Source organism: Plasmopara halstedii (genome assembly GCF_900000015.1).
Source record: "Plasmopara halstedii genome assembly, contig: Scaffold_2680, whole genome shotgun sequence".
Lineage (NCBI taxonomy): Eukaryota > Oomycota > Peronosporomycetes > Peronosporales > Peronosporaceae > Plasmopara > Plasmopara halstedii.
The window spans coordinates 447,947-475,290 of NW_020189586.1; the positions used below are offsets into that span (position 1 = coordinate 447,947).

A 27,344-nucleotide genomic window follows, 5' to 3' on the forward strand; every position below is an offset into this window, starting at 1 on the left:
CAGCTCTACCGTGTAAGGGAGAGAGAGGGAGACATTTTAATTGGTAGAAAAAAGAGTCAGCTAGTTAATGCTGTACAATTATTGGTTTTCAGGTCGAAGACGCTCGAACTAAGTACGAGAATCTTTAAAAAGTGTAGAGTCGATCATGGTACGCATCTTGAGAAAGAAGCTTTGTAAATTAGGATAAATTCATTGCTTTGGATATTTTATCAGACAGAATCGATAGTGTGGAAATACGCTACTGAGCACGAGCTGGCAGAGTTAGCGGAACATTATTCGGTTGAAGACTGCAAGAGGTTGCAATTAGATGTGGTATAGTTTACAGATAGAGTTAATGCCATTACAGTGTGGTGTGATAGATCTCTGGCGAAAATGTTTGGCTTGGATCCTAAGGATGAGAAGCAAAGCTTGCTTATCGACTGTCATCTGCATAATTATTCATATCCTTACTATGGCTACAACCATTTGTATTCTTATATTTGAAAACTTTTAAGTATTTCTTAACAGGTGGAGAGTTCACATTCTGCAGGCAGAATCATTTTCAGCTCGATCAAACGTCAGCATTTCTTGGTATGTGTGAAAAACTCATGAAGTGTGACTTTGCGATCGACAGCTCGACTACTTTAACGGAAAGTTTTGAAAAGTTTCAGTCTACTTTGCTCACGCACAGCGTTAATCGATCCCCCAATAGGTACTGTATAATCTTCGTGCTTCACTATTGTGCAAACGACTAATTTTTCGTCACCTATTTTTCAGCGTGGGAATATTTTGTCGCGAAGAGGTGGATAAAATTGTGGACTATGTTACTGACTCGTACTATCGACACTTTGAACTTTACAAGTGCATCTTTACACCATACAATCATTTTCACCTCATTCAGCGCGAGATCAATGACATCGAGATACCAAATATCCCGCATCCGCTAAGTCAGGGATCCTTACAATCAGTCGAGCTTTAACCTCTTGCTGAGAAATTTGAAAAGCTGGAAGAAAAACTCATCAAAGCTACCCCGGTAGCATGCAACGATATATATTACATGCTTGCTTCAAATGTCGTTTTTTCTAACTGATTACTAAATGAGATTTACCCAAATAAATGTTTGTACTTGGTGGTTGAGAGTTGCACAAAGTTGTCATACACATCTAGGTCAAAGTTATCACCAAAAAGCGTAGTCTTAAATTCTTGGATCGTCTCGCTGTCAATAACACGACCAATTACTTCAACAAATCTGCTACCATAGTCACTCCCAGGCTGTGGCGTCACGTTTACGATCCCTCCATCCTAACAGCACCAAGAGAGTAAGACTTAAACGATCTATGAATTCACGACTTACCGAAGTGCGCAAGACGACAGCAGTTGGTCGATGACTCTCTACAGCACCCACAAGAGCGACAGTAGTTCCAATATATTCACTCATAGTCTTCTTGTTCACGCGCGGAGACGTTGCGTTAATGGCACTACCATAGTCCATCCTATTGCGTTTATTTTGTTATGACTTCCTCACATAAAGAAAACAAAAGCTTTTAAAAGGTACTAATTACCATGAAATACTACTCCTATGCTTTAGACGAAACCTATCACCTACAGCATTTACATGCGCGCCGAGGACCATTCTTACCTGGCAGAAGGCTAGACCTTAGGTCTTTCACCATGTGATTTAGCTCATTAGCAGCTGGATCATACTGATAGGTCTTTTTCCCATTTACCCAGACGCTTTCTACAAGGTCTGGCATCACGAGCGCAGCATGATTAGAAGTCACATCCTTACGAAGAACCACAAAATCCGCACGGAACTTCGGCGAAAGTTGACCGAGAACTTGTTCTTGCATTGCTGCAAACGCTCCACCTTTTGTGTAGAGTGCTAAAGCTTCACTAAACGATAAGCGCTCCTGCGGCAAGAAGACGTCTTCGGGTCGGTCAGGCTTGTGGCGGTAGATAGCATCATATATACCTTGAAACGGGTTGCAGGTCTCGACAGGTGCATCACTTCCACCAGCACACACAATACCATTGTCTAGCATACGTTTCCAGCAATACGAATACGGAAGAATATCATCATTTAAGCGCTTGCGAACGTAGGCTGCATCCGTCACAGTAAATGAAGGTTGGATGTTCCCAATGACTCCGTGCTCTTTCATCCGAAAGATCAAATCTTCTCCAAGAATTTGACAGTGTGTCAAAATCGGGCGCCTTTCCTTGCCCACATTGGCTGACTTTAAAGCCATCAAAACTTGCTCGGCCGCACGATCACCTGGTTTCACAGTTTATACACAAAGATTAATCGCAACGTATTGATAGTATGGATGAAAGTTTCAGTACCAATGGCATGTATCTCGACTCGATAACCAGCATCATTTGCATTGCGAATTTTTTTTACAAGTTCCTCATTCGTATTTATAAGAATTCCTTTGTTGCTCGTGCCCTTATACGGAACTCGGAGCGCTGCAGTTTCCTAAACAAAAATTCGATGTTACTTTATGCTGAAAGATATACATAGGATATATGAGTCGAATCAAAAAGACTTACTGCGCCTAGACTTCCGTCGCTAAATATTTTCAAGCGGTGGCATGACAAAAGGCCTTCACAGGCTCCCGCTTTTGGTGTCAGAGGATTATTCAGCTCATTAATTGATGGTGTGAGGTACACACGGACTGGCAAACCTTCCTCTTTCTGGATCTTTTTATACAAATGCCATGCATCTTCGTCGTTTGTATGAAGTGCAGTCAAACCTGACTGCACACACCTTTTCAACGCATTTTTAATATATTTCAGACGCAGTTCTGCGTCATTACACAGCATGTCAATCTCCAAAGACTATTCCAGCGGTAAAATACCGAACCTAACGACGGCTCATTCGCGTGCTTTTCCACTATCTGCACAGCCTGCTCTCCAACCAATGACCGCTGTTAATATGTTTTCGCATTTCTGAAAAAAAAAAACATTCTTACATCTTCTTTCAGCACCCCAGTCACTCCCTTCTCATCCACGTCGATAACTCCATGATCTATGTCGTGACATGTAGAATTTACGTTTATCCCTGCAATCTGAAGCGCCTTTGTGTTTGCTACAGCAATGTGCCAGCACGCGCGATGTAGAAGTACTGGTCGGTCCCGAATCACGGCATCAATTTCGTGTCGATTCGGATACCGTGCATCGTTCGAAAGCGTATCTTGAGCCCAGCCAATTCCAATAATCCAGGCCTTTTCAGGATAATGGGCGGCATACCGTTCAAGACGCTCTGAAAACTCGACATAAGATGAGCATCCCGACAGGTCCAGCCACTCTGCGCTCTCCCCAAGCATCGAAACGTGAATATGCGAGTCGTGTAGCCCTGGTAGCACCAGCGCGCCATGGAGATCCTCTGTTTCATCGGTAGGAGGAGGTTCCCCAATCCCTACGGAGATAATGAAGCCGTCGTCTGATACAATCATCCATTGCGCGAAAGCATCTGACCACTGCCATATCTTGCCATTGACAAACTTTTTCATATTCAAAAAGTGAATGTATAGATTATTTGCTTGCACAGTATACAAGCTGATGCTAGAACAAAAAGAAATATCTCGAGGTTAGATTTGAATTTCTAAAAGCCTTTTTTTTTAGTCGCCCGAAGTCAGCGATCCAGCATTGCTGCCGCTTCTATTCGACGGACACGCGCAGCTAAAATTTCAGTAGCTAGGCCCACTTCTTTTTGAATTTATATCGGCATGTACCAGTGTAAGTGTTGAGTTCACAATATACCTTCTTCCACACAAGTGTAAAAAAAAGGCGACTGAGTGAGCCCCGTTAGTTAGTCTCTCCACCCACAAGCCGATAAGTATCGGCCGCCTCGAACCTGTTTGATGCCACAAGATTGTTCGAGTCCTCGCCCTTTAAAAGCTCTATCGTCGTGATTATTGCTGTTGTGATCTGCGCCTCAGGACCGTTTCGCATATACAACTAATGCGCCATTCTATATTATTTTACTTTCGTTTTCGTGTAACTTTGTGTGAGCTGCACTTGAGTAAGCGGAGGTACGAACTACCTATCAAGGAGTTAATCTCTTAGCTAATAAGTGCAACTGTGATAAGCCGTGCATTGAAGTATACCTTGAATTACGTGGTCTCCAGTCAAAATTTATACAGTCATCTGCGTAGATGTAAGCGCTGGATAGCTTCACAACACTCTTATTGTATTTGTTTTGATATACAAAATATATTCCACGAATAAAAAGATGCCTCGTGCACTAAACCCTTCGCCCCGGGGTAAGTGACTCGACTACCGCTAGTGAAGCAGAACTAGTTGTGGTAAATTTTGACGCTCTACGGATCTATGCTCATAAGCTGGCTTCAATACCGAATGCCTCGTTAGGGTACTCACAGTGTGTGAGCTTGTATTTCGATGAATGGTTTTAAAGTCAGCTTGTATTTCGATGAATGGTTTTGAAGTCATGGCGCATCTGATGTATATTCCCCGAGCTTATATGTGCAACGGCATCCCCTCTCATAAACGAACTGTATACTTTGCGCAAAAATACGCTTCAAAATTTCGGTACTGTGACCAACCCAGCAAATATTCTCCCATCTCTGGACGATGGTCTGGTATAACTACGCATATGTTTAATGAACCATAAGATAGCGCGTAACAATCATATATGGCACCACCGTCTAACCGATTGCGCCAAGCGCAAGAGGCGACAAGAAGTAAGCCAACCCACTGGTGTCATCTTCTTTACTTCATGGTTGAGTTTCTCGACACAACAGCATTTCTGTCTATGTTTATGAAGGCTTCCGGTTTCAACCTTCAGACCCAATATAAGAACAGCACTGAGATTTGTTGGCGTATACTAACCCAAACTCAGTGAAAATTAGTGACATAGAATTCAGGGGTCGTGACTCGTACGGTACCACTGGTGCAACACAGATTGTCAAAGTAAATAATTATTGCCCACAACGGCTTGATGATTTCGACTCTGCTCCGCAATGTCATTTTAATATGGATTCCAAAGTGTGTGCTGACGAAGACATGCATTTGAAATTCACACCGCCTTCGGGCACGCAATCTACTTACACATGCATGGCCACCACAATGTCGTAGCTACGGTGACTCGCGAAGAACTTCATAGCTTTGTTAGCGATATCCAGAGAAGTCTGCACGAAACCGCCATTAGTTACTATTGAGACAACCATAGGAACGATAAAACTATGAGGAGAACGTGACGCGCTTGCTCTTGATAGGACTATTTAAAAGGCAAGTGCTTGTGTGTTGGAAAATATAAGAGGAATAAATTAAGGTCCTTAGTTTACTTTACTACCTCTAAGCCTGTCTAGAACTTTTATCAATATTCTACTGGGTTCATTACTGGTTTTATGTACCATTTATGCGCCCGTGAAGAGCCTTCCCTGGATACTTGGCCTGCGTGCAAGCTACAACTTGCGCAAATCCCCTGTCCAAACTGGTAATACCAATGACTGACGAGATGTACGCTCGAGGTGCTCATTGGCAACACTCCCACTAAACACGACATGGTTTGATGTCGTGATATCCCGAATACTTTCGATCTGCATTACGGGAATTAGATTGGTCGCTAGATCCGCTTTCATTTGTCGGTCAGTACTGCAATACCACTTGACCGTCTCCAACTTTCTCGTGCAAACAAAGATAGCGGGTGTCGTTGTGCTTAGCGCGCAAATGAATCTCGTAACTCCTGGCCAGCGCAAGGGAATATGATCGTCGACCTTCATTTCACCGAGCTCGCACAAAAGCACCACAAGCCCGTTAGCGCGATGTATTCTACTTCTGTCGACGATAGCGCCACCGTGCGTCGCTCATTGCAACTCCAACTGATGCATCTATTGTTCATTATAAACAAGTATCCGTTTGTACTCCGTCGAGTTTGTTCGTCCCCCGGGCAAATTTTATTCGAGTAGCCTTTAAGTTTATTTATACCTCCGTTTCGAAACGTGATGCAGCCTTGGATGTAACGAAACAGGCAGTTGAGTGCTTGCCAGTGTGTAGGGCATGGATGCGCCGAAAACTAGCTGAGGCACCTCACTTCAGCAGCGAGGTTCGGCCGAGTGTCACTCATGAGGTATATCAGGCAACCAACAGTATTGTGATGCGATACCACGGACATAGTCTCTCGTGCTTGCAACCTCTTTCGCACATGGCTTTGAGTCCCGGATTTTGAGAGGTCTTTACAGGGTTACTATTCTCCATGCCAACTTTACTCAAATTGTCTTTTGAAACTTGGTCTGACGCGTCGACAATCTCTCATTTGTCACATCTTGCTCGGCTTCTATACCAAGAAAGTATTTGTGATGGCCCAAGTCCGTCATGTAAAAGTGTTCACTCAGTGCAATCTTCATTGGCTTAAGAATCCTGTCGTTGTTGCTTGCAAGAACCAGATTCTTAACGTAAAGAGCCACGAAAAAATTAGGTCTTGATCATCTCGCTAGACGTAGATGCAGTAATTGGTCTTGAATTTCTTGAACGATAGATCCAGCATGAATTTACCATGGTCTGGTTCCACATTCGCGGCGAGTGCTTGAGACAGTTGGGAGAGCGTTTAATTGGCAAAAGGAGTTCGTCGTCCACGGCTCTGTCCGGCTGTGCCATGGATACATTTCCATCAAACAGCCCGTTTAGGAATATCGTCTAAACTTTCATCTAGTGTATTGTCAAACTGTAATTAAATGCTAGACTGAGCGAAATCCTAATCAAAGTAAACTTGGCGACCGGTGTAAAGGCTTCACCGTAGCCGGCACCGTACTTCTGCGAAAACATTTGGCCACAAGTCTTGCTTCAACCGCTCGACCTCTCCTGATTAATTTTTCGTAATCCAAAACACCCACCGACATTTTATTGCCTTCCGACCTTAAGGAATAACATTAATGCTCACGTCTTGTTCTTGAAAAGAGAATTGACTTCCAGTTCACAAGCCTTATTCCTTTTGATTACGCTGGTGAATTTCACGGCCGAATTAAACGTGGTCGGCTTCTCTCTTTCTAAAATCACAACGTAGACCGCTTCACTGTGCCCCCCTTGGCCCTTCGACCGCTGCCATTTTTGCAAACGATCGAAACAGACTTGGTCTTTTAGGTCTTGATATCTCTGCTCACTTTTGTAACGGCTGATTGCGCTGATGTCGCTTGACGCCAGCCTCAAAGTCCACGTTTTGGATTTGCTGTGTCTTCCGTGTTGCTTACCTTCAAAATAAAGCCTTGATCTCGGGCGACCCCTTCATTTTACAATTAGTACCGTCAGGCTGCAATAAGTTGCCGCCATCCACTTCGTCATCTGAAATAACCACCGCTTTTAAGGTGTAGATGCGCCTTCCATTATCATAGGTTCCTTCCTCAAAGTGCGCGTCGCAACTGACTAGTACTCTCCGGTCTTTAATTTCTTCAACCCAATAAGCTTTTTGGTGATATGGGCTGTTAGGAATCCGGCAGCGTACTGAGCAAGCATCAAACTTATACCGCTTCTATGTTGACCTAGAGCATACACATGGCAGCAGAACACCTTTGGGTTTGTCAATAGTGGCTAATGGCCAGTCTATACTTGATACGGTGACATGTCATGACTAACAGCTCCTTTTTCGACGTAACGTAGTTATCATCACGAATTGACTCTTGTACGCCTTTGAAAATCTAGAGCCACACACATCACTATGATCACCTGACCAGATCCCATTACGCATGTTGTGTAGGCCACAAACTTTGTGTCTGGCAGCAACTGCACATACACCCTGTATGATCGTATATCGCTGTCAGTTCTGTTAATTTAAACTGGGAGTACTTATCAGGTTAGGGAGGTTAGAAGTCTAGGGGGTATAACAATAAATGTCACGTCGCCTTACCTTCTCTATACGTAAGTCAACGCCCGCTGTAAGCGAGCAGCACGCGGTGAGTCGTGTCGGTTGATCTAAGTCTTTCTTAGAAAGTTTGTGTACACGGACAGGTGACGTCACGCTTAGTAGCACTAGTAATCATTCCAGCGCCGACTACTTCGATAGATTTTCGATGTAATTTTGGACACCACAGGCAGTGGTCATCATCGGATCAACAGGGAGGGCTATTCGCTCCTAACACACTCGGAATGGGAGTTTGTGGTGAAGCTGCAAGCTTTGATCGGAGATCACGCGTTCTTTGATATGCTTTATTTGGATTAAGAGGCAATAACCCAATGCTTAGCAAATTTCGCTCTGGATGAGCAAGAATAATTGAAAATCCAATGGCAAATGGTGCCGACGCCGGTTTCTTCACCTTTTTCACAAGTAATGGTGAGACCGTCGGTACACACGGAACGCCTGGAAATTTAAGGCGGATCACAGAGATCACACCGCCAGATCGGTGTGCTGTCTGTGAAGCACTGACTGCGCCAGGGTCACTGGCGAATAGCTTGCGTCTGAAAAGCCTCATGATGGTGGCAATCGCGAAGTTTGGTCTCTTGTATACAAGAAAGACTATATTTTGCAAGTAGGTTCCGTCAAATCAACGTAAGACGTTTCACGGGGACGAAGACAAAATCTTGCGTTCTGGCAGCGAGAAACGGAAATCGCTGTCGCGATGGCTCAAATTCGTGATGACTTAGCCGACTGGCATTTGTCATGACGCATTTGGGTGACCGTGCAAAGGTTTGGGTGATGACGTGTGAAGTCAACCGCTCTGGCTACTTTGAAATATGGCAAGAGTTGAAGAACACCATAGAATCGATGTTTCTTCCATCAAATATGGCATCTCGACAACAGTCAAAGTTTTTGCCATGCCGTCAAGACAACGGCACATTGTACGGATATGTGCAGAAGCTTCGTGTCAGTATGGCAAGTGGACCACTGCTACAGGCAGTGATGGTCACCGTGTTTATGGAGGGACTAACCTATGGTCATCCAAAGTTTGAAGTCTTTCACCAGAGCCCGACGACTCTGGAAGATGCAATTATGGTTGCATTGCGTGAGGACTATTGTCAGCGTCATGCATGTGATCAATCGGTCAACCCGATGGAAACAGTGACTGCTGCTACCGGAGTTCCGGAATTGATGGAGCTTAGCGCGGTGACTGTTTGTAGGCAGCAAGTTTGCTGTTATGGATGTCAACAATTCGCTTCCATCCGCTATGGTTGTCACAAATTTATCAATACGGCTGTTATTGTAATGGTCTCGAATCACGTGGTACCAATACCACGAGAACGTCAAACCCAATAGATGCAGGGCAGTCTACTTGGGCAGCTGTAAGCTCTTGTGGGTGTGGTGGTAGAGCCACTCATGAGGGTTTAGCTTTCGAAGGATCGTTGTTTTTTGTTAACGACGTGGTCTCCTTGTGTTGTCACAGCGAGTGTGAAGGTTACGGTCGAACGTTTAGAGTCTTGATTGACTCCGGCACGTCGCGTAACTACGCGCTTAAGCGAAGTGTTGCTGATATGGATTCAGTGCTTTCGAATGTACTAGATGAAAGCAATGGCTACATCTCATCAATTTTGGCCACTGATGCAGTGGTCACCGCAAACAAAACTATGGCTGATCATCAACTGAAGTTTGAAGACTTCAACTCGAAGGAAGAATTCTCAGTCCTCGAGATGAACAAAGGGTATGATCTGATTTAGGTATACCGCGGCTTGAGAAGCATGAACCATGAATCGATTGGTATCTCTCCTGGCGTAGGCGAATCTCTTGGGAATAATGAACTCGTTATCGCTGTGTACCAGAGAAGCGCGCTTGGTAGTGGCGTGCTGCTGGAAATAAATTTTGATACATTGGTACGTGTCACTCAAATGACATTCCTCAGGTCAGGGTAGATACGTAGTCGTATGCAGTGGCCGCGAATGGTCATCCAAGAAGTGTGTCGATAGGTCAAGTAGTGCCCGAAACTGGCCACTTGAAGACGAATGAATCGTTGATGGGCAAGGCAATTTGCCCAACAAAAATAATTCATAAGGGAAAGATGCCGGTGGTTGCCCCCTCACGACAGAAGAATGTGTGTACAGGAAAGTCGAAGAAATTGACTATGGCTGGATATGCTGATACTCCCACTAATACACGTTTGCCATCAGTTATGGATGATTTGACTCTCAAGAAATCTGACTGCGTATGGAGTCACGAAGAGGATCAGCAATTTTGAAGAATCCAGCCATATTCTTATCATTTACTTGCTAATGGATCTCAGAATATTCAACGCAACTGTGGTACAAGATCGTATTATGACTTTTGCTTGGATTATTTTAGTCTATAAGCAAGAGTAAGATAAGGCGCTCCACCCAGAGTTATTGTACCCTTTATTCTTTCATGAACAGATAGGAGAAAAAATTAGCGTTATTGCACCACATAAACCCGATATTTATCTAATCAAGGAATTGCTCTTCTTTCCTTTTTTAAACGTAAGCTTTGGCAACACCCATACCGCGGCGACTGTAATAAATGCTCTTTCATACCCCTCAAGATATATCTCGATGACTCCGCAGCTTGAATTTTGATCGATATTCGGTCCATTTAGACAGGATGGAAGCCCCCATTTATACAAATGGACTTTCGATAGTAAAGATACTAAGTGCGCCTCCAGTTCGGTAGCTCGACTACTTTCTACACTCACCTCCAATCCTAATTCCTAATGCCACAATTGCATGCTTTGGTGACCGAAGAAGCTGCTCCGCTTCTGTAACAAATGACTTTATCCCTAGCAACTGAAACGTGGTAACCTCTAGATTACTCGACCTTTGTATTTCGCCTTGGCATAACAGACTGGGGTATTAGAACATGTTTGGCTGGCTCGACAAGGCATATAGTGTTTACAAGACTGTCCGTTTTAATAAACCCCTAAACACTTACCATGAAAATAGTGATGGCAAAAGATGTTTCGCGACTTCCCTCTGAAAGGATTTATGACAACAGCATAACTTGGGAGCATGCATTATTCCCTGGAAAGCAAGCTACCTTTGGAGTTAGCCTGTCGATGAGCTATTTATTGCAAAATCGTATTGAAAGGATTAATGTAGGGCCGGCTGGGTACTGACAGCAAATCGTACGAGCACGCAAGAAGCGATGGTCCTTAGACGTAGCGAAGAGGAAAAACTAAATCCCTTACCGGCTGATCAATTCTTCGGCTCTAACAATGTTACATACGTGAGAGTGTGAGGTTCCAAGTATTATTTCCTCAAGCAAAGTCGTTCAGCGAACCTTCTCCGACTAGAGTATGTGCAGGGTGGTCTACATAGGAAGAACAAGGCCTTGGTCACTCGGATCCAGTTTTAATGTAACTCGATATGGGAGGGGTAGTGAGCGCGGTCAAAAGTTGCTGGCTTAAAATTTTACTTATTTGAGCTTCGTGACGCCGTAACAATTCTTTTTGTAAATATCAGCCAAAAGCATTTTGAGCTTTGCCAAATATTTGCGATACCCGTGTCTCCTGTGATGAAGACACTGCTAGAACTGTCGATGGTAGTGTTGAGTCTTTAAGTTTATTTTGAAGACAATAACAGTATTGAAAGTTGTTTTTCTCTGTTCATAGACTTGATATCGATCTCATTCGATATATGGTCCGGCTGTAACCTAAGCAGCCATGGATAGACTGGAACTCAAACATGTTTAGTGTCACCATTTCAAAATGGAGCTTTGGTTAGTTAGAGATCGTCGACACCGGGAAGCAAGATACATTTTTGGTGTAGGAATGAGTCGGGTAAAGCATGGATTAGTGCGAAATTGTATTGCTGTGTTCGTTGAGTATGAGGGGCAAATGTGGAATTTAGACGCTATCCCAAATTAGACGGAAAAGTGTGTTTGTATATTGCGGTCTCCGAATTGCGTCTTAGTTGAGACGGAAAAATATTATCATTGTCGTAGTCCCCAGAGTGATATTTGAAAGAACAGTTCATGACAATTGCGACCTATTGTGAAGCCGTCCACGTAAGTTGTTAGAATGAATATTTGCATAGGAGTGGAGTGAACGAGATAAGAAAATCCCCTCTCATTAACTTTGCAAGAAACTGGGCAAAACTTGAATAGACTCTCTACCAAAATTATGTGCAAGGAATGGTAAAGACTGTGATATCACCGAATGGTTCAATTTGACACCAGAGGAGCTCAGCTCGCCCTTCATCATAGAAAAGCTGCCATTGCAGGCAATCGCAGAGCTTTGGGTGCGAAAATATCTGATTTTTTTTCACAAAACCGTTGTTATGTTTGATGATAGCTCATCGTCGACGAGATGTCCACCACGATATTACTCTCAGATAGTGGAGTGCATCATGAGATTGGTTTGGCTCCCGATAGTAAGTTTTTGCCACACATCAGTGACCGTTGCCAAGATAATAGTATGACATCACTGACCTTTTGTTCGTGCGAAGCACAAATATGGTTTGAATAAAACAAAATACTGCCTACTTTCTGTGTCAGAAAGGCCAATGGTTATTGGCGAGTTCTGAAAGCTTAAAGTAGCTAAATATAGCCATATTCTGACGGAAGCCTTGTTTACTAATCAAAATATGCTACGGTTATGATTTGACTTCATGAACATTGTAACCTGCCGATGAGAGACAGTACTATGTATCTCACTGTTGTGATTACTCCATGCGGGATGCTTTGAGAGTGACTGGTTACGTCACAGAGACCGTCTAATGCAACAGCAACAATCAATCGTCTGGTTGTTTCACTGACCTATATAAGAATAGATTTGTTCATAGTTGTACAGTGCACGGGAAGTCGGATGTGTGGAACCACATTAAACACGTACGAAAAAACGCACGCGTGTGCACCTGATTAAGCTATTTGTGAGCAGAAGCAAGGGTCTCTTTGTCGCTTGTAAAACCTTTTTGAGTTGCTTCATTAAAAAATATGGCATGCGGGTAAATACCGCAACAATAACGGCCATTGTGTTTTGACTATTGCCTAAAGCTCAAGCATGTGGTTTAAACTGGCCAACTGTGTTCATAAAAGCAGTGCATTTGATGCCGACAGGTCACTAACCCTAACCAATCCTCGTAAAGACGATGTCAGCTGGAATTGTATGCAGCAGGAAGAGACGGTATTTGGGGTCCTAAAAGGCCTTGAGGGCGACCAGATTTAGGCTTATCAGAATTTCCTCGACTGAGTTGAGTTTTTCCCATCCTAGATCGGCCGTTCCGTGTTGTACAAGACATTTCAACGCTTACCATGGACTGTGCTATACTCCAAGATGCGGATGGCGCATAACCGCATTTGATATTTTCTTCCTATAAGCCGACGAGAAAACTATCATGTCCATGACAAGGGCTACTCGCAACGAAATATGCCTGAATAACTTTTCGGATTTACCTATTTGACTGCAAGCCATTTGTGAACTAATCAGATGATTTTTCGCTGCATGCAGCGATACCGCCGCCAATTTTTTATAACTAAGATTGTCGTCTATTTTACGGTATATAATTTTGAGGTAAGATTTTAGCCGAATTGACTTGATGTGATACAGAGATGTGTTGCGTTGCTGAGCAGTATAAGATGCGTTAAACCTGAAACTCGGATGCCGTTTGATCAAAGCGCGCAATTGCACCCCGACGCAATCGTACCCCACCTCATCGCTTGATGCAATAAAACTGACCCTCATGTCACTCTGCGTTGTAGTGGTGCCTCACGATGATGGTTTCAAGGTCAACTTTTAAAGAGAAAGAACGCACTGCTCCTTGTGACATCGAGGAGAGCTCATATGCGTGTTTACCGTTTTGGGCGCTCACCGCATTCGACGGTATCTTTGGTCAGTCTGTTGGCTCCGACAGAGTGTCGGCAGCTCACTAAAAATTCGTGTGTTTTAAAAGACGCGTTCGGTAATCTTTAACATGTGATCTCAGTGGGCTTTTCCATTATGTTATTGTTAGTAATATTGTAACCAGTGAAGATACAGCCATGCTCCCTCACGAAATTGGCGTTGCCAACATAACTGGTCGGTAGCTGGTGTGTCAATCAGATATTTGCGGCTTACGGCGTTATTCCGAAAAATAGTATTTGCAGACCAGATTGTATGCGACCAACTGGAATTAGGTAGTGAGACAATCATGTGAATCTCGCTGTGGAAGATTGTACCCAAAACACTTGGAGTGATCACGATGCTGAAGCGAGTTGCGCCTTGGCAGAGCGTATACCCTGAAACGCGGCACTTGCCTTCGCAGGCCATACCACTCTCTATAAAAATGGATTAGTAGCCCTCGGCTGCCTTCGACACTGACAGGAAGTAGCTTCGATCTTGATGAGAGATGGTGAGTAATCGTGATGGACTTGTTTATATCAGTCTGGATGCGCTTCGCGCTTCTTTGCAAGATTATTGATTCTATCTCAATGCGATTGTGCGTCATGCGCAGGCTCGGAAAGCTATGGTGGAGATCCAAGACAAACAAAGCAGCATATCAATGCCATATACAGGCGAGATACACTTTACTAAGTTGCGAAATAAACTTTTGCACTGAATGCAATCGATCTATCTGAGTATTCTGGGTCCGCGGGTCAATATACTGAGTTGCGACCAACACATCGGACGAACATGGTCGTAGATAAAGGAGGATCCAAATTACTTTTCATATACATCCCAACTAGAATGCAAAATCATTCTGTGCTCAATGTGGGATGACTGAGAACGTACCGCAATTTTGCCCAGTCGGGTGTGATTGGTTTTGTTGAAGATAAAGCAACATGTTTGTCGTCTCGTGGAGCTGACCTTCCCCTAATCTGAAACAGCGACACGATATGTTGCCGCGAGAAGTGCCCTAGCCAGGCGCCTCAATGTCGAAGATCAGGCATCGAGTTTGTGAGCTGGGTTGCCCTATCCCCGGACGCACACCAAGACTCTCGGAAAGAGTCACTACCTCGAAAGGTCCCGAGTTTCAGCCGCCGGAAAGTTGACCCCCGCCGGCACAGTATAGTTATTAAGGATTGTCTACTCTTGCGTCGAGCATTTTATGATTCAAAGCTATCACTAGAGCTGTTCCCATTACCCGGTGAGGTAATAAGGATATCCTCTGTCGAAGGACGCGTTAGAGTTTGAGGTTCCACTCCACCAAGATTGCCCTGGTGCCGTGTCCGCTTGCGACCTGATATACTCTCGGTCTTCATCTCTTAAAAAGACACAGGGTCTTTTATCTCAATGCACTTTAAACAAGGGACTGACACCCGCCTTGCGGCAGAACTGACCCTTGTTCGAAGACTGTTACGGCAATGTGATGAAGAGATGAAACTTGAACAAGTAGAAAGTTGAGGTGATGGTTTGTTTTGTCGATGTCCACTTTGCGCTTTCTGCAAGACATGATATGAAAATGACTGCTTTGTTAACGCTTGCTTGTAAAGTCTTGACACGAGTAAATCGGTACGGTATCTTCACTAAGTGTACCAACTAAGTTTATTACTCATCAGCAGTCTCTCAGCATTAAGTACCCAAGGTATATCCCTCACGGAGGGTATATTCTTGCCAACCACTGCTGATCTAAGCTCAGACAGCATATTTGACGAGTAATGGTGTGTGAACTGATGTGCTCACGACGCACTTTCTCGGGTTCGTTTTGCTCTCGATGTAGATGGAAAGCCGGCAGACAAAGGCGTTTAAAGGCTTTGCTTCAAGGTGGTGAGCATATACGAACGGATGATCATGGCGTAATCATGTATGCACGAGCGACGTGATGTTTGAGCTCACAGTAGCTCAAGCTGGAATCTGCTTTGCGGAGGTATCATACACTTTCCACCATGAGAAAAGGCTCGATGTCGGGGACTCGTACAGCGGAACACAGATCCTAGTGAGCGTCACCATTTTATGAAATTGCTAGGCCGAGGCCGTGTATCGCCACGTGAGGGCTGGGATGTTCGGTCGGCACTCAAATAGTCACTTGGGAATATTACCATGAAGAAATGATATCTTCATACAGAATTATTTCGAACACGGCGGCGATAGACGACAAGCATTGTTGCAGTGGTCACAAATACAAAGTAAGGGTGAATCTTAGTGCGGTCCTTGAATCAGTGAGGCAGAATGTGACGTAGCAATAACAGTAATTTTGTGAACTCGGTTATGTGCATTTGGCACAGTTGTTTTAACAATACGGTGCAATTATGCGAAACTCACATCACACCTGGTTTTGGATGTGAATATTTATAATGACCGTAATTACGTTATTTTTGATATTGATGAAGTCGTGAAAAAGAAAATGAGTAGCACTCGGGGGCTGCAAGCCGCACATCAGAAAATAAAGACAGTTTTTGTAGGATAAAGTGAGGTATATATTTCGTATTAGTCTAAGTAGCATTAATCTTCAATTTATGTGCTTTAAGATCGTAGAGCTATCTGAATATCTAGCTTTAAATGCACTCTGTTTCAGTTATGGTTCATGTGCACGGACTGAACCTTTACGCCTTCGTAAACGGGGACTCTTCGAGGTGAATACTTCTTCGTTGTAAGAGCACGGAAACTTGTTTCGCCTACTATGTCTGCCCTCCAACCAGAATTGAATCGACGTAGAAAGTGTCCGTGGTTCCCGCTCTCCACCTCCCGAATTTGTTTATCGATGATCAAGTATGGTTGTACGGAGACATTGCCATGAAGGTTAAAAAAATTCAAAACAACTTTTGAGAGAAGTATACATTCATACTGTCTATGACGACAGTGCTTGCAATGGAATTGAGATGCATCTTGCAGACAGAAAAAATGACGGAAGAGTCCGTTCACAACGCTTAAACTTTGGTCCCTTCGCTTTCCCCAGGAGCGGAACTGAGAGTCTTGATAAGTATTCAATTACACGTAAGCTTTGAGGGATAATTTAGAATTATTTGAACTGTTATTCTACATGAGTGGTGTACTATGTTTTATGATCAATCTCTGATTACTGCACAACTCGAGAACACAATCTACGTGAGTCATGATATTCTGTCTCAGAGTCCTAACGTCCTCACCAGTACCACTACTTTGGTACTTCTGGGATTTAGATATAACATTTAGCTGTAATAACACCATAATACAAAATATCCCAATACACTCTTTTCACCAGGGTGTAGGCTACACTGGGACTACACTTCTTTTGTCTCTTAAGACATTGCGTAAAAATAAGCTTTTAACAACTGCGCTTGGAGCTTTCCCCCTCTATTTTCACCAAATCGAGTCTTCTCCTACAAGAACCATCAAAATTAAAAGGTTATTCGCTAGCATCCCTTTCCGACTTAACGGGACTACAGAAAATACACAAACCTCGCGACTAACGATCTTTAAGTCATTCTCGGCGAAAAAGCCTGGCTGTTCTCGTGTGAGAGCGGTCATTGCGACTCTTCAAGCACCGGCCAAGCGCCCCCGTTCTTTACTGTAAAGCATACGAGTGAGCCTCCCACTGAAGATGAGATGCTGTCAAAGCTTTGTAGTGCCTCTGCAGAGATTCTGTCACCCCCTTTGCTGGAGAGTGTTACGGCATTCCACTGCAAAAGTCATGACAACACAACGAGTTGAATCTGCTTTGCGATTCAAGATTGCCTGTCAACACGCGCAGCGCGAGAGTCATATCAGCTTCTGCAGAACACCAAGTCCTGATAATGGCCTGCTACAATTCTCAATGCACAGTGGCGGATCTCTTGCACGCCTATATACACGGGATTTTAAGCTCGGTAAATGCTCGCGGTTTCGCTCCTGATACGAGCGCAAGAGCCCAGCCTCTTTTCGCTTGTTCACCCGCACACTAAGACTCAAAATATTCTTTGTGCAGCGTGCACGGCAACCCTAGTTACATACCAGTTACAATGGGGTGCTTTGCACTGTCCCACGGACCCCCATTCAAGGATATCATCAGTTCCAGACCTTAGTACTTTCAAGTGGTTTGATGTACACGTACACGACACAGCAGATCGTGATCCGTTACGGGGCCCTATTCAATGATGTATTACCCAATCAAGCGCTGTAATAGCGCTCTTAAGATGCATATCAACCGGCTGGGGAAAAAATATGCGATGGAAGTCGTAATGTTTATTGAGACAACGATAACGACATCCGTCCGCTTTCAAATGCAGTTCCTTGAGCGCGCGGCGCCTAAGTATGCGCTGTATAACGCATACACTAGTGCGGGTGAATAAAATAAATTGCTTTCTCGCGACGCCGTCTAGATAGCTGGCAAGTAAGTGCATGTGCTATGGGTCTCCTGACTTCGATGGATGACATTGCCCTCCAAACGTACTGAAACAATGCCCTTTTACAACCCGGCCGCAGATGTGTAACCATTATGCAATTTATGGGCATCTGTCGAATTGTGTCTGGTACAAGTGTCTTTCATTTTATGCCCGGATTGAATGAAGAAAGTAATTGATTCATCAGTGAAATAGGTATGTAAAAACCAAAATAAACAAATTACGAAATCAGACTGAGCCCGCTTCAATGTCAAAAAGGCTAACCGCTCAAGGCTCTGTATTTTAGGTCACACTGCTGCCAGGCTCTTGCATCGAAAAAGTATCAGCTAGAATGCTGGGTAATACGAACCTCAGTTGAAAGTTGCTATGTACTATCTTATTACACGGCTATACCTACTCGGCCCTGACTAAGATAGTACCTTGCTTCATTCCTCCAGGGTATCTTTTCTTGATTTTAATTCTTGATTTTTCTTGTACGAATCGCCATCCCAAATCCCTTATTGGCAGTCGTCGGTAATATTTTGCATGCAGCTGACATTTCTTGCATGTCTGGTACGATTACGATTTTGTCCGCGGAGGGGCTCGAACCCGCGCCACACAACGTTAGGTCCAGAAGCATTGACCACTCGACCCACGCCACCAGGTTAATACGAACCTCATAGCATCTTATATCAAAGAAAAAACCTTCTTCTACATTTTGTGATCAAGGTAATAAATTGCTTAATATAATATACAACCAAACATAATATATTTTGAAAAGAGCTGGAACTCTATAGATACTTTGATATTTATATGGCTGTAAGAAATGTACACAAACAATTAGCTCGACATTTTTAATGCTAGTGCCTGTTTTGCTTTCTAACTTAGTCTGCACTCCTAGCAAACTTTATCAAGTTCTTTTGCGTGGAACGGGAGTGTTTGTAGCAGACTGTGTTTATACAGTGCGACAGAGAGACCCAGCGATTCTTTTCATTAGATTTCATTATTTATCGCACTTATTGGGTTGTGTCAATGACAGATAGTATAACGTCGTTGTTATGTCAAATAACAAAATAGAATGTTGCGTAATCCTGAATCTGCGGAATAGATGCTTATCAAGCACATGCAATCGGAAAGTAATTTGCATGTAAAAGTGAGCTGCAAATCGTTTCTCTATCCTCCATGTGGTGTCGTTTATGCGAAAGCATCCGACCTTCGCAGTCAATCTGCGCTCCACTTTCGCTCTATCTTAAAACTCAACATATCGATCGAGATTTTCGTAAAGTCGAGCAGCGATGAAACCAATACGATCCCTAGTATCTTCAGCACTTCTCTTGTCTATCAATTACTTGTCAGTTACTGCCGATTATACGGTTAAGGTGGACGCTGCCACGACGATTCAGCCCAATTGGGATGGCTGGGGCACGTCACTTTGCTGGTGGGCAAACGTCTTTGGAGAGGAGGCGAGCATCGCTGATGTCCTTTTTACTTTAAATTCGACTGAAATTCCTATAGGAAATACCGGATCACTACCGGGTCTTGGCTTGAATATCGTCCGATACAACATTGGAGGCTCGGGCACCAACGTCATTGACGATAGCGGCAAAGAGGTCGCAATGCGAACGTCAAAAAATATGCCTGCATTCAAGCTCATTGAAAGCTACTGGGTAGATTGGTTTAACAAGGATCGAACGTCGACGAGTTGGAATTGGCAAGCTGACGCCAAGCAGCGGGCGATGCTCAAGTTTGCTATTGAGCGCGGAGCTAACCAGCTTGAAGCGTTTTCAAATGCACCACCATGGTGGATGACTTACAATCGCGCGACTGCCGGTGGAGACAATGGAAAGAGTGACAACTTGCAGTATTGGAATTATGAAGAATTCGCGCTGTACTTGGCGACGGTATTAAGTGAATTCAAGACGGAATGGGGTATCACGTTTAACTATATTGAGCCATTCAATGAGCCCTCGGAATCTTGGTGGGAATATCCGGGCAAGCAGGAAGGCTGTCATTTTTCCTGGGATGCGCAAAAAGCTATCCTGCCAATCCTTCGCAAACAGCTTGACGCAATGGATCTTAAAGAGGTGGCGATTGCTGCTGCTGACGAAAATTCGCCTACCGAAACAATGCATACATTAGAAGCCATGGCTGCTATTCCAGATGTCATAAATTCCTTCACTAAAGTCAACACACATGGTTACGAGGGTCTGGACGCTTACCGCGGTCCTGACCGGAATAACCTCAGAGAATCTGCTGAGAAGTTAATGAAGATTATGTGGGACTCTGAACTGGCCGAAGGCGATGGATCAGGACTCACCATGGCAGAATCCATCAGTCTTGACATCAATGAAATGTGCGTGACGGGTATTGCATACTGGCAGGTTCTGGATGGTGTCGGTTGGGGTCTTATTAAGTCCAACCCAGGCGACACCTGGATTGGCGAGGCCAACCCAAAATACTTTGTGTTCGCACAGTACTCTCGCCACATTCGCTTCGGAATGAAAATTCTTGCCTCGGACGATTTGAAGACTGTGGTAAGTTTCAACTCGGAAAATAATCTCTTAGTGCTCGTGACTGTGAATGTTGGAGACGCTCAAACGATCACCTATGACCTTGCGAGCTTTGGAAAACTGGGTGAAGTCGTGAAAGTATGGACTACTGAAACCAGCGGCTTGGGAGCACTGTATCAGGAGAGCACGACGTCAATCACAGGAACGACTTTTACCGCGAAATTTCCGGCTAGAACAGTCATGACATTTGAAATTGAAGCAGTCATGCTCGTTGCGTCAAGTTGATACACTTCTCAAATCATTTCACTATGCTAGAATACTGCCGACAACTTTTTACTTATTTCAGGGTCCAAGACAAGAACGTGGTAGACGGTGACTTTGTCAACCCGTAAGTAGCTTAACTAAATTTAAGGTGAATGCATTCATGTCTTGCCTCGCGCCCATGTCTTGTTGGTAGCACGTTAAGCAGTGAGGAAACTAACACTTTTGCAATAGTTGAAAATATTCAAACCCATCAGCGTTGGTGTTCGCCGCACTTATCGCAGGGTATTATAAAAAAGCCCTGCATAATTGTCAATGGCAAATATACACCTTCCATTTGTTACAGCTAATGAGATGATCTGATGATCTACATAAATGTTTTCATTCGGGTTTTACGCTCAATCTATGATTACCTAAAAGAATTAGATAGGATTGTGACAATTTTGATTGCCATCGTCGTGGAAGAACAAAAGCAGATAGTGTGAAAATAGAAAGAAAAATTGCGTCAAAGTGATGCCCACCCAGATAGCTCGGAGGGATTGAGACTTATAGGCTTGCGTAACCTTAAAGAAAACTCTGCTGCTCTACTTAATACATTAAGAGCTTTTTTGATTTATTAGGCTACATGGCTTCTATATGACAACATCGAAAGTCAAAGCCCAAACTTTGTCACGAAGAGAGCAATGGTGCATAAATATTAGCATACCGTATTAGGGTGTGAGAATATTTAGTTTGTATTTAGTACATGACCAAGCAAGTATGGAGTTACGCGCGTATTACATGCGGAATCTCTTTCGAGCATTTTCGGCAAAAAATCACAACGATCGTAAGAACTTGGTCATTAAAACGACATCAACTATTTAAACATCAATCGAACGGCAACGTTTCGACGATGAATGTCAAACCGTGAATAAATACAATGTTGAAGAACAAATTAGTATAAGCTCGTGGAGTGTTGCCAGGATTCTGATAATAATGTTATACCACTTCAGATTAGATATCGGATCGTCAGCATATCAAACGCAGTTTTACGCCGCTACCTTGACACGTGAAGAGCGTACATGTCACGCTCAAACGTTGATGTATCTAAAAGAGGTACATCAATGTTAAATTGGTATGATTTGATTGTCAGGTAAATCTGCGAAAAAGTGGATTAATGGATGAGCAAGCGGTAAATAATTCTACATTGTGTCTTATTCAATGCTAAAGATGAAGACGAGATAAGTATAAGAAAAGATCAACTAAATGCCTCCTCTCCAACAACGTCATAAACCAAATATTTACTTCATGCTCCAACTACATTGATCCATCTTCATGAATCGATCTGAAACGCTTTAATAAAAAGCAGAAGTCCTTATATCTCAATCGTTGAAGAAGCAATATGAACTTGTTACGAATTTGTCGGAAAGAGAGAAATGGGAGGCGATACTAGAACGAGAGAAGAAGGACAGTAGCTGAGTCATATGGTCCAGGTCTATTTAGGCTGCAAATGGGAGATTGAGCTATTCCTTCCCATTAACTGTGACTGCTTTGGTCAAAATCCATATTCAAATCACGAATACAAATCCGTAAGCAAAATTGATGCCGCACAGAACATAAATGCTAGCTGTCTTGGGAAACTATAAGCAGCAGCAATAAATGTTGGATCAGATACCCGGCAGCAGAAGCTGAGACTAAACATTTCGGTTTAAGGTTGCGGTTTTTTGGCTTTGAGACCAACATTTTATGTAGCAAACATAACACGAAAAGCTGAGATGTGTGAGCTTCGAAGATGCAAACGAAATCCGAATTATGCTCAGGTTAGGGCAAAACCATGACAGCATCGTTCATCGTGTAAGCACTATAAAAACCTAAAGGATCGTGTGGCATTCAAGGATGCCGACACAACGCAGAGCTCCACAGCGAGCAAAGTCTTATTTTCGCAACGTAACTCGAAAGCACATCTTAGAAACGTTTATGGAGCTGGTTTCTTGATTTAAAGACCAGACAGTTGCTACAAGCAAAAATTTGATGTAGTACTTAACAAATTTTTAGAGTATGCAAAATATGTGGTATAAGAATCACGTGATTTCATGGACCGAAGTTAGAAAAATTGGTATCGCCAAACCGAAGATGCGACTGCGCAGTCGAAAGCGTAGCATTACTTCATCAGTATCAGTGACAAACACAAGCCAAGCTTTAAGCCCCAAGCATACCAAAAAACGGGCCGTCACGTCAAGTTATTCATCCTTGGGGGCAAAGAACTTTCGTCAAAAGATTCCTGTCCTCTGCACACGAAGTGAAAGTACCACACACGCCACAAGCGACTCCAAGGTTCTGCTACGATACCCAACTTTGATCCCAGCGCGACTCATTCGTCGCTATAAACGGTTTCTGGCCGATGTTGTGTTGCATGACGAAAAAATTAAAAACGAGAGCACAACTCATGATCGAGCAGAAGAAGTCGTAACTGTATACTGCCCAAACACGGGACCGATGGTGGGGTTGCTGGAAGGATTACCACATGCTCGCGTACAATTATCAAAAAGTGACGATTCGAAGCGCAAGTATGCGTATACGCTCGAGATGATCGAGATTTATGTACGTAGCGCTTTTTTTCAAATGCAAGCGAAATCTCATACTTTTTGTTAGAATGGAGAAAAATACGTGTGGGTTGGCGTGCATTCTACGATGGCAAACAGAATGGTGGAACAAGCATTAGCTACGCGATTGTTTTCCGAGCTTGGCGATTATGACGTTGTTAAAAGGGAAGTAAAGTTCTCCAAGAACAGTCGTGTGGACTTTGTGTTGACGACGTATGATCACGATGGCACCATTGCCCATGAGAAATACGTCGAAGTTAAAAGTGTCACTCTAGCACTGAGCGATAGTGCAGACACTTTGTCACGCTGCGCTATGTTTCCAGATACAGTGTCAATTCGAGCTCAAAAACACGTTGCAGAGCTGACGAAGTTATTACAGGATCAGATTGAGACAGAAGCAAGTAATGAGAAGGTTAGTGGAGCCATTATTTTTTTGGTGCAGCGCGATGATTGCAACGGGTTTGCGCCGTCTGTGCTGCACGACAAAAAGTTTGCTAGCCTGTGCACAGTAGCTAAGAAGAAGGGTGTTCAACTGCTAGGCTACTCGTGCGCATTGATTCCAGACGAGAAAAAATTATCCGGAATTGTGCAACTTTTAGGACCTCTGTCGTTACGATCAGCCGAGTAATAATCTTACCGCAATGACAATCCCAGAGATCAATACTCCCATGGTAGCGCCTACTGCTATAACGCATGTTAGACACTGGGTAGACGAACAAAAATTCCGAATTTTGATGGTTCAAATCTTATCAGCAGTCAGTACTTTTTCTTTATATGAATCTGTAGTTTTATTGTTCGTCTTAGTGGAAGATCTTGATGTGTTAAAGTATAAATTAATGAGCTCTGAATGTGTATATACTTTCCTCTTTATAACGATTGGATAATATGATGCTTTACGTTTAAAAGCCGGATACTTGTTAAGCCAATCATGGGTACTTTGATGTGCTCTACACCATGCTGTCCCATGCCGACACGTAGCTTCACTCTTTGCCAACGTTGTCGTCAAGGCACTTAGACAATAGCAACTAGCGACAGGATGCTGACAGATCTACAGATAATAGCCGTTATCGTCACTGGTGTGACAGCAGTGCTAGTATACATGGCAGCACGTGTTCTCATGCCGCAAAAGACGGACGAAGTAGACGAGTCTTTACAGGCAATGATCAACGGCTTTGACTTTGCGCTGCCTGAGGAAGTCGAGCTATACCGCAAAGGCAAGGAGGAACACCCCGACGACTTAGATAAATGCTTCCAGCTTCTCTTTCGTCGTGCTGTGGCTGACATTCCACTCATTCGCAAGATTCAGTCAGAGAGTTCCGGTATTCAGCGTTTAAAAAAAAACGACATTCTCAAAGACGGGTCGTATCTCAGCTACAAGCTGGCCGAAGAATTAATCAACGATGAGATTAACGAAGTGCGCAAAGAAGCTGAAGAACTTAAGCCAGGTTCGTTCTTTAGATGTGCCGTATCTTGCGCATGTTACTAAACGCATTTGATTGTTGCTGGACAATGTAGGTGAAGGTTGGCCAGACAAGATATTTCCACAAGCCGTTCAATTTATGAATCAGCTTGCTGAACAGCAAGCGGCATTGCAGCGTAAAGAAGTTGAAGCACAGGTTAAAGCCATGCAAGCCGCTCGTGCTCAAGCTATGGCAACAGCACTTGCTGCCGAGGTTGCTGTCAAGAATATCGAAGCACAGGTGGCAGCCAAAGAGAAGCAGGAAAAAAAGATTCGGAAGAGAAAGTAGGCGTTATGACATGGTCGAAGCAGCTTCTCTAGTGTTTCTGTCCGATGTCGTTGCTTCGATCTATTTTATGAGATAGACAGTTCCATTTGATCAAATTTTGCGTCATTCAAACCGGTTTGATGGCCTTCAGTGTCAATCTTGGCTGCCACAAATGCTGCTTGTAAACTCATATTGACAGACGCGATATGAGCTTGAGTAGCTGCTTGAATCTTTTGCACTTCACCGTGAATCGATAAGTCGAATGAACAAGGTGCACGTGTTTCCTTCTTATCCGTGCTGAGTGTCTGCACCGACATATTCACCTTGCTGTTCATCTCGCAGCGCACATGAATTCGTTGGAGCTCATGACTAGTAATAGCTTGAGCTTTTTGCCGTCTCTCATGACTTAGAATTCGCTCTTCTTTAGATGAAAAGGCCCAATCACCGAAATCCAGTGCCTCATAGATATAGTAGCGATGGCGCAATGGTGCTGATGCTAGTGTGGTCTGACCTGACGTGCCGTCTGAAAAGAGGAACGAGCATTTTTCACCATGCGGATCAATTTGAAGGATTGTGCGATCTGCAAACGCCACACGAATTCGACCATCACGAAACGCACGAAAGCGACCGAGCTCATTCTTGGCTTCCTCGATTATTTCGATCTCGTCAGATTGCGTAAAAGCCGATGACAAGGCACTTAGGTTATGCATTCGAGCTGTGTCTTTAAAAGCCTGAAGCACATAATCGATGTGCTGACACAGCGATGTGATTGAACCACTTAAGCAGCTATAGCTGACTGTAGTTGGCGGTGGAATTGTTTCGCGTGTGAAGCGATGCCGAGATTGTCCACGATCGTCATATAAAGTGAAAAAGCCACCACATGCTGTCAATAATGAGCTTTTACAATCAAATTGAACCTATTGACGCAAAGATTGAGTCAATGCACGTAAAGAAGAAATTAAATCTCACACTTACCACAACTTCTGGCTGGAGGTTATACATTCTGCGATCAATAAACACCATTGTGTTATCACCGAGAATCTCGGCCACAACACGCTTGTACATATATTTTGAAGGCTTTGTAGCAACACGCAGTATCTCGACTAATGGCAAACAATCACTTCGACTTTCGTTACATTCAGTGTCATTGAGTCGCGTGGCAATGACCGGGAACGATGGTCGTGCAGCAAATGCCCCATTCCTCGGCCATTGTGATACTGAAATGCTCTTATCGTCATACTCCATTTCTGCGTTCCGGTCTTGATCCCAAGCATCTTTTGCTGCCAAAAGAAATTTTACTGGAAACTGGAAGCTTTCTGGCGTCTCATTTACAGCAAAGGACTGATGAATCGTTGTGTAGTATGCGTAGCTACTGCTCTCGTCTAAGTCTTCATCTGACATTTTTACTTCCAAAACGCAAAAAATATCAACGAGCTTGCCACTGAGATGCAGCTGCACTTTAGCTGAACCATCGATCGAGTGTATCTCCAAGCACTTCTTCTGGTCATTATACAGCTTTGAAACATTTGTCTTTCCCTCAAAACATGGCCAAGTTGCTCGTGGTGCTCGTACTCGATGCTGACGTCGTACAGTGCTCGTGTCCATAAGCTGCAGACACACATACGGTGCGTGAAGCGAAAGTCTGTTGCGAAAATTTAGTGTGTCAAGCACAAAGGGGCGATGGCTTGAAAGTGCAGTTGGCGTCAAGTGTCTAGTGCGAGTCCCGTCGGGGTGGATGTAGGAGTACGTGTGACCTGAGGCTTCGAGAACAATGATGTGCGTCTCGAGTGCGTTGCGCTGGAAGCATCCGATAGCAGATCCATCCATCAGCAGCACGCATCGACGGCGTTTCGCTCCCTGCATTGAAGTTCTCAACGCTAATACATAAATTCCAATACGTCAGACATTATTAGGCTTAAAAGCATTTAGAAAGTGAAGTTTAAGGATGACCGCAAATTTTGAGAGAAAATGAAAGGAAGTTGAGACTTTATCGACGGCTTTTGCTCACAAAGAAATTTCATCAGTCGTTTCGAATAAGCTGTGCGTCACGCTGCATTACATATTGATTAGTCTACCGCCTTTGAATGGGTGGCATGCATGGCGGAGACATCACGTTGCGATAAGCTTATCTATGATTTCTCTCGAGTTCCCAGATGCAATAAAGCGTATTATCCGTGGATGCAATAAACAACTTCTGCAGAAATTT

General features: G+C 43.7%; 9 protein-coding genes across 9 annotated transcripts; 7 read left to right on the forward strand and 2 right to left on the reverse strand.

Annotated features, from left to right (window-relative positions):
• Window positions 1–145: 145 nt before the first annotated feature.
• PHALS_04823 (uncharacterized protein) lies at window positions 146–958 on the forward strand (the record flags this gene model as incomplete). The annotated part of the gene is made up of 6 exons (XM_024718670.1): window positions 146–148; window positions 214–296; window positions 347–350; window positions 530–570; window positions 635–691; window positions 757–958. 6 exons carry the CDS (start codon window positions 146–148, stop codon window positions 956–958), a joined length of 390 nt encoding a protein of 129 aa, XP_024584045.1.
• A 125-nt stretch (window positions 959–1,083) lies between these two features.
• PHALS_04824 (metal-dependent amidohydrolase 3) lies at window positions 1,084–3,488 on the reverse strand (the record flags this gene model as incomplete). Its single annotated transcript, XM_024718671.1, has 8 exons — window positions 1,084–1,281; window positions 1,334–1,457; window positions 1,535–1,556; window positions 1,619–2,251; window positions 2,320–2,452; window positions 2,527–2,780; window positions 2,840–2,882; window positions 2,949–3,488. The coding sequence occupies 8 exons, from the start codon at window positions 3,486–3,488 to the stop codon at window positions 1,084–1,086; spliced, it is 1,947 nt and encodes a 648-aa protein (XP_024584046.1).
• A 5,204-nt stretch (window positions 3,489–8,692) lies between these two features.
• PHALS_04825 (uncharacterized protein) lies at window positions 8,693–9,181 on the forward strand (the record flags this gene model as incomplete). Its single annotated transcript, XM_024718672.1, has 1 exon — window positions 8,693–9,181. One exon carries the CDS (start codon window positions 8,693–8,695, stop codon window positions 9,179–9,181), a length of 489 nt encoding a protein of 162 aa, XP_024584047.1.
• Window positions 9,182–13,646: 4,465 nt separating this feature from the next.
• On the forward strand, window positions 13,647–13,888 carry PHALS_04826 (uncharacterized protein; the record flags this gene model as incomplete). Its single annotated transcript, XM_024718673.1, has 2 exons — window positions 13,647–13,764; window positions 13,836–13,888. The coding sequence occupies 2 exons, from the start codon at window positions 13,647–13,649 to the stop codon at window positions 13,886–13,888; spliced, it is 171 nt and encodes a 56-aa protein (XP_024584048.1).
• A 4,017-nt stretch (window positions 13,889–17,905) lies between these two features.
• On the forward strand, window positions 17,906–18,132 carry PHALS_04827 (uncharacterized protein; the record flags this gene model as incomplete). The annotated part of the gene is made up of 2 exons (XM_024718674.1): window positions 17,906–17,988; window positions 18,063–18,132. The coding sequence occupies 2 exons, from the start codon at window positions 17,906–17,908 to the stop codon at window positions 18,130–18,132; spliced, it is 153 nt and encodes a 50-aa protein (XP_024584049.1).
• Window positions 18,133–19,353: 1,221 nt separating this feature from the next.
• Window positions 19,354–20,853, forward strand: PHALS_04828 (hypothetical protein F443_20192; the record flags this gene model as incomplete). The annotated part of the gene is made up of 1 exon (XM_024718675.1): window positions 19,354–20,853. One exon carries the CDS (start codon window positions 19,354–19,356, stop codon window positions 20,851–20,853), a length of 1,500 nt encoding a protein of 499 aa, XP_024584050.1.
• Window positions 20,854–22,941: 2,088 nt separating this feature from the next.
• On the forward strand, window positions 22,942–24,039 carry PHALS_04829 (Sugar fermentation stimulation protein; the record flags this gene model as incomplete). Its single annotated transcript, XM_024718676.1, has 2 exons — window positions 22,942–23,409; window positions 23,461–24,039. The coding sequence occupies 2 exons, from the start codon at window positions 22,942–22,944 to the stop codon at window positions 24,037–24,039; spliced, it is 1,047 nt and encodes a 348-aa protein (XP_024584051.1).
• Window positions 24,040–24,447: 408 nt separating this feature from the next.
• On the forward strand, window positions 24,448–25,159 carry PHALS_04830 (Sec62/63 complex, subunit Sec66; the record flags this gene model as incomplete). The annotated part of the gene is made up of 2 exons (XM_024718677.1): window positions 24,448–24,856; window positions 24,927–25,159. 2 exons carry the CDS (start codon window positions 24,448–24,450, stop codon window positions 25,157–25,159), a joined length of 642 nt encoding a protein of 213 aa, XP_024584052.1.
• Window positions 25,160–25,224: 65 nt separating this feature from the next.
• Window positions 25,225–27,001, reverse strand: PHALS_04831 (Domain of unknown function DUF4524; the record flags this gene model as incomplete). The annotated part of the gene is made up of 2 exons (XM_024718678.1): window positions 25,225–26,055; window positions 26,114–27,001. The coding sequence occupies 2 exons, from the start codon at window positions 26,999–27,001 to the stop codon at window positions 25,225–25,227; spliced, it is 1,719 nt and encodes a 572-aa protein (XP_024584053.1).
• Between the last annotated feature and the right edge of the window lie 343 nt (window positions 27,002–27,344).